At 34.0% G+C, this 9,172-nt stretch overlaps 1 protein-coding gene across 2 annotated transcripts; it reads right to left on the reverse strand.

Moving 5' to 3' along the window:
* Positions 1-34: 34 nt before the first annotated feature.
* LOC136229205 (pentatricopeptide repeat-containing protein At2g20710, mitochondrial-like) lies at positions 35-6,822 on the reverse strand. 2 transcript variants are annotated; one of them, XM_066017835.1, is made up of 2 exons: positions 6,461-6,822; positions 35-1,652 (listed from the first exon to the last, which is right to left on the reverse strand). In XM_066017835.1, the coding sequence occupies exons 1-2, from the start codon at positions 6,752-6,754 to the stop codon at positions 237-239; spliced, it is 1,710 nt and encodes a 569-aa protein (XP_065873907.1). In that variant the 5' UTR covers positions 6,755-6,822; the 3' UTR covers positions 35-236. The 2 variants fall into 2 exon arrangements, with proteins under 2 accessions (XP_065873907.1, XP_065873906.1); XM_066017834.1 differs by lacking the exon at positions 6,461-6,822 and adding an exon at positions 2,464-2,958.
* Positions 6,823-9,172: the final 2,350 nt, after the last annotated feature.

The following is a 9,172-nucleotide window of genomic DNA, read 5'->3' on the forward strand; positions in this document are numbered from 1 at the left end:
AAAACGTAAAATTCTATGAAAATGACACATCAGCTTGAGTGTAAGCTGTTTTAAGTATATAAGTATATAGATAGATTAGTGATTAGCAATTGAGTTTGAACATATCTTCACCATATCATGATTTAACAAGTAATGAAGCTTAGATAACTTCAAACCAGCAATTATGTCAACAAAAGAAAAGGATAGAGAGAACTAATTTCCCATCTTCCATCGAGCTCCCCTTATCCGGAAACCGGTTAATCGAAATTCTGATCATCATCCTCCATCTGGTAAAGTGGTTCAGTTTTAAATTCATCATATACACAACTAACCAATCTATTATAAGTTAATCTTGAGAAATGACAGTGCTGGTTAATCATCTTCAAAAGCTCTTCTGCTGCTCCTTCTCCTTCTCTGCCTTGCCCTTTCAAATGCTTAAGAAACATAGCCAAAGTACGGATCCTCATGCGCCTTTCTAGTGTACTCGCTAAAATTGCTTTTTTCACCATTTCTACCGCTTCTGTGGTCTCACCACTCAGTAGATTTGCAGCTACCAAATGATCCCATGAGGTACCAGTTTTGAAACGACTTTGCTCGTTCATCATCTTCAAAAGCTCATCAGCTGCTTCCTTGTCTCCCCAACTTTTCAAATACTCTAGACATTTTATTAAAGTATCAATCCTGGGTATCCATCCCGGTTTGCTCAATAAAATAGCTTTCTTTATCATTTCTACTGCTTTCATCACCTGACCGCTTTGTAGGTACCCGACTGCTAAGTTATCCCATGAGATAGCATTTGGCTCCTTCTTTCTTTTCGCTATCTTTTCCATGCACGCCTCAGCTTTTTCAAAAGAACCCTTTTCGGCATAAGCATTGATCATCAAATTCAGTATGCGAATGTCGAAAGGAGTTTTCTTAGATTCCCACTCCTCCCATATCATCTCAGCACCATAAAGATCATCTAGTTGAAGCAATGAACTAATTATGCTTATATAACCTGTGTGGAATTGCCTCCCCATCTGCTTATACAGCTCCCAAATGCGATAGACATCGGCTTTTTTCCCAACAGAAGCATATTGTTTGAGGAGAAATTTATAATTAGACTTTCTCGAGTTGTGTTGAATCACCTGCTCTGATTTCTTCAACATCATCGAAGCTTTGTCGAGAAGGCCAGCTTCCAAGTAACCATTTGCTGCAATAGAATAAGCATAAAAGTCCATTTTGATAAGGGGATCAGCCTCCATCTTCATCAGAAGTGTCTCCATACCCTCAATGTCAGAACAGGCAACATAAGCATTCAACCGAATCGTGTAAGTCTTTTTGTTACATTCGATGCCTTTTTCTTCCATCTCCTTTACAAGGGCCTCGAATTTCTCATGTTCACGCAATTGAGAATAGAGATTTAGCATTTCATTGTAAGCATACTGATGTCTGATAAAACCCATATCCTTCATTTTTTGCATCATGGCCTCTGCTTTTTCCACTTGTTTAGCATTTACATAGCAACTTAAAAGAGAACCATAGATCATGTGGTCACTTAAACTAGCAGAAATGCTGTTGAAATGCTTCTCAGCTTCTTTTAAACCATGAACTCTTGAGATTAAATCCAGCCGAATTGCAGCATCTCCAGCCGATAAGTTATAACGGTTTTTCTCAATCATCCAATCTGATATCTAAAACAAAAGAGACAGACCATTCCTGAATTTTATATTTTACATGAAAACAGAAATGGATACTGAAAATGAAACAAAAACAGGAAAACAATATTTGTAAAAAATAAAGGAACGGAAACAAGGAGGAAAAGTGTAAATAATAAACATATATGGATATCTATGAATTTTTAAATTATAAGAATATATGTTTAGTTATATATATATATTAAAAAATCGGCTTCATACATCAGGGGCCTCCTTGGTAAAATAATTTGATTGACCCCTTGAACTCTGAAGATGACTCATTGGCCCTTTAAACTTCCTTAAAGTGACATGATTAACCCCCTTAAGAGGACTATAGGTCGACACAGAAACGGACATGGACACATACACGAAAATTTTCTAAAACATAGCCTTCATAAAATAGCCTAGAACGAAAATGGACACGGACACAAAGCACAGAAAAGCTACTAACTATAAGTGTTCGTCCAACATAGGGTCACTTTAAGCAAGTTCAAGGGCTAATAGTTCACTTCCGCAAGCTCAATAGGCTATTGAGACATCCTCATTAGGGAAGCCAAATTTCCATCAATAACTTCAGAAGTACAACTAATAAAACATCAATTTAGCATTATAAAAAATAGGGTTATCGTAATTGCAAATCACAGTATCAATAGGTAAACTTCATACTAATTCTTTCTCCATTTTCTCTGCAAGGACCAAATTTCGAGCAACTTACCAGAAATTCTCATCGTTCAAACAATGTAACAATCACCAAATCATAGATGTCAAAATTGGGGCATGAGAGTAAATAAATAGAGAAATGAGATACCTGAAGGGCGTGCTTGAAACGGCGATTCTTGCGAAGTAGCCTCATAGAGTTCTGCAGATCACATAGGTCTATGTTTTTGCCTTTGTCGACCCATTGCTGAAGAATTGGAACAATCGAGACGGAAGGATTTACTTTCCTGGAGATTCTACGCATCAGAGGCGAAGAGTCCACAGGAGTCAAAGAGGGAGAAAAGGAAGGAGTTAAAGCATCAATGGGAACTGATTCGGTCGGCAACAATCGATGGCCACGACGCCATAGGTATGAATTCAATCGCACAAGCAGGTTCATCTTCATCAGATCATTCTAACCTAGATAGAAACAAACGGCTACTGTTTCACCAGTTCAAGTGAAAGACTGCGATCTTACGTGCCTTTGGTTTAGATTTACACCCAAGTGAATTTGGTCACCCTTAGTTCTACCGTTGTTAAAATGGGTGGAGATTAAAACAATAATATGGGTTACATTTATACCTCCTAGATCTAAAAATGACGAACCAAATTGACCAGGTGAAAATCATCACTAAGAATGAAAATGATAACAAACTTGACACGTAGTACGAGTCAACTTGGATTTTTAAGCCACTCGTAATGATCATAGGTAGATGATGGAGTGCAAGGAGTCCTTCTGTAGAGGACTTCAAAATTTAAAGGCACTAAAAATTAGACGTTCTTACATAGTTACTTCAAGCGCGCCTCGGCTAAGGCTCCAACCTTAGCACCTCGGGAGCCCAAAGGCGGGCGCGGTCAGTCAGGCGCACGCCTCGGCTACCTTAGGGTAATTTAGAGTATTTTAGGGTCGAGGATATTTTAGAGTTTTGAGGGTTGCGGTATTTTAGGTTTTTTAAGTTCAAAAAATAAAAGAAAAGCAGAAATAGACAAAAGATCGACAGTTTTTACTCTACATATCGCAGCAGACATTTTGCTGTCTTAAAATGAAAGTGCTTATCAAACTAGAGGAGTCGGAAAAAATGTTGCAAATGCATCTAGTTCAAGTATTGGGTCTAAGGCTGAGGCGAAAGATAAGGGTAAAATGCCTCTTATAGATGATGAACCCGACTTTATAGATGATGAGTACATTGATGAGGAAGGTGACAATGATGATGAGATTGAGAATCTTATTCAAGAAGCATATGATGATGGAAGTGATGATGATGATGATGGTTCCTAAGAAGATTATGAAGGAAGACTATGAAGTTAAAGATTAGTTGTTTTATAGAGTCAAGACTATTAGTGTATTCTTTAATTTTAACATTTAAGTCGGAATTATGAGTTTATGATTATGCCTTAGTAATTAACTAGAACTTAACTCATGCATTTTATGGTTTTATTGTTAGTATTTTACTATTTGTGATTATTTGTGACTAGTATTATGATATTATGATTTTTTTTGTGCACTCGAGTTGCTCGGGCGCGAGTTTTAAGTTGCACCTTGCGCCAAGGCTCCAAGACCCCCTTTGCGCCTTTAATAACTATGCGTGCTTAATATAGATATTAGCTAAAATTAAAAAAAATAACAATGTAATAAGATCAATTTACACTATTTTACTACATGGAATATTAGATATTCGATAATTCAAAATTCACAACCTTACCATTCATTAATTTCTCTTTATATTTTCTTAATACAAAATTCTATTAAATAGTAAGGGTCTATAAAAATTTAGCACATAAGCCCCAAAAAAGTTCAAGACGGCTCTGGTGATGGTCAGGTGGCACATACATAGCTGTCACGTTTTATTTCGGTCAGAGAGCTGAGTTGACTCGTGTTGACGTGTCACATGTGTTATTATTTCGATGCATTTTAACCACTGAAATCGGCGGAGTGATATAATTGAGACAAAACTTAAACTTGAGTAATTTTGTTTAGACAAATTGAAGTTGAGTGACCATTTTGAGACAACCATGTAAGTTCAGTGACCAATGGTACATTTAACTCAATAATAGGATATCAATCTAAAGTTGATTGGTCTTTACAGGTCAACATCTTCTCGGATTGAGGAAAAATAAGGGTGTCATATATCACTTTCAAAGAATTCGAGTGAAAAACTTTGTAGGATTAAAGTGATTTAGATAGATAAGTCTGAAGTTGTATGTTTGTAGTTCCTTTCAAAAGAGTAATATTAAGTGATTGTTTTGATGTTTTATTGTATTTTTTTGCATTATACAGTGAATGTAGTATGAATAGGTTTTTCGAAGTTTACAAGTACGTAAGTAGTTATATAGGCAAGTCTTTTTATTTATAAAATATACGAATCCATATATTTGTTAACTAAATATCATAATATCATGAATCAAGTCAAGTAGTTCAAAGTTCACTTCCTAACAACTTCATCTATTAAAATAATTTTAACCCGTAATAAAATGAACCAATTTTGTTTATAGTACAAATCTCAGAAATATATACTATATAGCGAGGTGTTATAACTAATTGTATACTTTTTTTTAATCTTATTTATAGCTTTAAATTCTTGGTTAATCAATGATAGGGTAAATTTCATCAATGGTGTACAACCTTTGACCTATTTCACACTTTGGTGTACAACCTTCGTTTTGTCTCACTAATATGTACGACCTTATCGGTGACCTCCCACTTTGGTGTATAGCAGGTAAAAATGATCGGTCAACGCTTGGTCAACGCGCCACCTCACCATTTTTCAATTTTAATTAAACATGCCACATATGCAATTACTAAAATACCCCTTCATGGTTTCCTTCTAAATAGAAAAATGTTCCCTCTCCTTAGTTGATTTTCTGCAAATAATTTCTCTCCCTAACTTTTCGTTTCTCTCTCTAACTACTCTACTCTTCCCTCCTTAACTCGTTTCCCTCTCTAACTTCAATAATCAAACACAAAAAGAACGTTTAAGGATTTTTCTTGACCTACAGGTGGTTTGTCAAAAACTAAAATATACAAATTCGAACTTCAAAGTTCAAAGTTCCAGACTCAAAACCTGAAATCTAACAATTTCACCAAAATCAATAAATGGCAGTGGGTTGAGTCTTGATAATTTGTTCAACCTTGTAAATTGATCCATTGGTAATTAGTGGAGGTTTTAATTTGGGAAAAAATTGCCAAAGGAGTTCTTTTATATGCCTTGTCTTCTTTTTTGCTTTTTTTCTCTCAATCAGATCCATGGACCGCCAAGCTAGAGCTTTTTATGCCTATTCTAGAAAGAGCAGAAGAGAAAGAAAAGATTTCAGAAATCAAGAGCTATGAGTACTAGAAATTCTGGTTTGAAATCAAAACAAGAGATTTCAGAAATCAAGAGCTATGAGGCCAATCAGATTATTTGACCAAGTACAGTGATCCCTCATGTATTAAGCTAAAAAATTTACATACAAGTCACATAGTAGAGAGGGGAAAAAACGATTTTTTCTTTTTGAAAGCTTGTAAAAGGTCATCTATAAAATATTAGGGATTTTTATTGAAAATGTGATTGGCATGCATCCAATCTAGAAAATAAGTTTCACATTTTTTTATTTTTAGTTACGAAACATAATCCAGAACGTTTACAAGTTTCCAATGAATTTTTTTGTGTAACATAGATTCCTACAAAAGGCTTCAAAAATACAATTCCACAACTAGAACAACATAATCCCTTAGTGACTATGTTGCACAGAAACTCTTTTTCACTGGCATTTCCGCATTTAGCACCAGTTTCGTTTCCTAAGTATATTTTTTAAGAAATAGCTTTTCTCGGTGTGCAACATAGACTAAGGAAGCAAATCATCATTAGGGAAACAAAATTTCTATCAATAACATCAATTTAGCATTATCAAAATTAGGGTTGACAAAGAAAAGAAACCCTTAATAGTAATTGCGAATCACAGTATCAATAGGTAAACTTCATACTAAATCTTTCTCCATTCTCTCTGCAAGGACCAAATTTCGAGCAACTTAACAGAAATTCTCACCGCTCAAACAATGTAACAATCAGAGAATCCCCCACCAATGTCAAATTGGGTCATGAGAGTAAATAAATAGATAAATGAGATACCTGAAGGGCCTGCTTGTAACGGCGATTCTTGCGAAGTAGCCTCATAGAGTTCTGCAGATCAAATAGGTTTATGTTTTTGCCTTCGTCGATCCATTGCTGAAGAATTGGAACAATCGAGACGGAAGGATTTACTGCCCTGGAGATTCTACGAATCAGAGGCAAAGAGTCCACAGGGGCCGAAGAGGAAGAAAAGGAACGAGTTAAAGTATCAATGGAAACTGATTCGGCCGTCAACAATCGATGGCCACGACGCCATAGGTATGAATTCAATCGCACAAGCAGGTTCATCTTCATTAGATCATTCGAACCTCGAGAGGAAAAAACGGCTACTTTTTCACCAGTTCAAATGAAGTTAGACTTCGACCCTCTATGCCTTCGCTATACCCTCTAACAAACGCCCTTTGTTTTTTAATGGCCTAATACACAAATAACCCTTGAATTTGTCCAAATATTGTAACTGCCCCCTACAACTTTCAATTGTAACAACTTACTCTTTAAACTTATCCAATTGTAAAATATAACCTCAAATTGGAAATTTTTTTACCCCGTACTTGAAGCAACCGTAAAAACGTTTTCCCGGATTCGTATCACGCCAAAGATTTGTTATCACACTCCACGAGCGTTGCAGCTTTTGTATTTTACGTGTTTCTTCAATTGTAGTCCATGCCAGTAATTTAGGGTTATGTTTTACAATTGGACAAGTTTGAGGGGTTATGTTTTATAATTAGACAAGTTTGAGGGATAAGTTGTTACAATTGAAAGTTTAGGTGAGCAGTTGCAACATTTGGATAAATCCAGCAGATTATTTGTGTATTAGGTCTTTTTTAATTTAAGGCTAATCATACCATACTAAGCCTCCTAACAGGGATGGCAAGTAGGGTATTCGGCTGGCTGGGGTGTTAAAAAAATAACCAATCTAATAGTTTTAATCCAATCCAATCTAAACATAGCTGGTTTACTAATTTATTTTTTTCTATTGGATTGATTATAACTAAACCAATAGATTATTGGATAAAGTTTAAATAAAATTTTTGTGGTTTCACTAATTTTCAGATAAAGAACTGTGGTTTACTTTTTGTCAAAACGAGGAGAAGTTTTCAAATTTAACAAAATAAGGACTTTTTCGATTGATACTATTAAAATCACCCTTCATGACTTCAAAAATGAAATATTTAAAAACTAGTAATATTCTAAGCAACTTTAATTCTTCAACTTTTTTATTTTGAGATTATTTAGATGATATTTGCTAAAGAGGGAAAGTTAATGTTTAGAGAGAGAAAGTTCCAAAAAAGATGATTTTCTAAAATCGAAAATGTAGTTCCATAGAAAATATGGCATTGAACAATTTTAATTCTTGAAAATTTTCATTTTCAGGTCGTTAAAGATAATTTTAATAGCATTATTAAAAGTGTGAAACCTCAATCATCGTTTTGATAAAAAGTAAATCATAGTCCTTTATCTGAAAATTAGTGAAACCACAGGGGTTTTATTTGAACTTTACTCTAGATTATTTCAAATGGATTGGTTAATTTAACGAGTTATTAACAGTGTTCTAAAAGTCGTAAGGCTCTAGTCGAGCAGACAAGACCTCAAAAGATTAATCGAAGATTAATTGGGGATTAATCGCATATGTACTTTTCTATTTTTTATATTTATAATTAAATAAATATAAAATATAAACACATTTAAAATATAAATTATCACATCTAAAAATAATATTAATAAATATTATATAAATATTATAAATATTTACTTTAAATAAATAATAAAATATCCATAAATATTATAAATATGTTGAAATTAGTTTTATTTGTAAATTTAGTGCTGTGTAAATTAGTTTTATTTTTTTTAGTTATGTTGTGATCATTAATTATTTATTATGGGTAGTTTAATTTGGGTTTTGTTTTAATTTGGGTTAAAAAATCGATTAGTTGTTATGGATAGTTTAGTTTGGGTTTTTTTTTTATAATTTCCAATATATGTTGAAATTAGTTTTATTTGTAAATTAGTTGTTGTTGTGATCATTAATTATTGGGTAAATAATTTATTAGTCCCCTGATTTTTACCTAACACACTCTTTAGTCCTTATATTTTGAAAAACACATTTTAAGGTTCTTATCTTTTACCAATATTAACATTGTGGTCCTTTTATCTATTTTTTTAGATTTTTAACCGAACATATATTAGCTTTTAAGACAACCACAGTACAATACAAGTTGACCATGTTACTCTGTTATTTTATATATATATCCGTTTATGCTAAAATATAACGATTACAAGTCTAAAAAAACTAGACAAAAGAACCAAAAGGTTAATATTAGCAAAAGTTAGGGACCTTATAATGTGTTTTTCAAAATAGGAGAACTAAACAGTGTGTTAGGTAAAAAGTAGGGGACCAATAAATTATTTACCCTTAATTATTTGTATTATTTATTTTGTAGCAAATTTTTTATAATTTTATGATTTGATCCGATTTTTAGCCGCCTAACCCGACTTGACCCGATTTTTAGCCGCCTAACCCGACTTACCCGCTTAACCCGACTTGCCCCGATTTATCCCGACTTGAACCGCCTAGGCGAAAATATATCGGACCCCCGATTTAACCCGCCCAGTTATAAAAAATCGGCCAGTGTTTTGAATTTCGCCGATTAGTCGGCGACTTGGCCGACTTTTAGAACACTGGTTATTAACCGGTTAATAACCAATCCAAAC

Source organism: Euphorbia lathyris, chromosome 5 (genome assembly GCF_963576675.1).
Source record: "Euphorbia lathyris chromosome 5, ddEupLath1.1, whole genome shotgun sequence".
NCBI classification, from domain to species: Eukaryota; Viridiplantae; Streptophyta; class Magnoliopsida; order Malpighiales; family Euphorbiaceae; genus Euphorbia; species Euphorbia lathyris.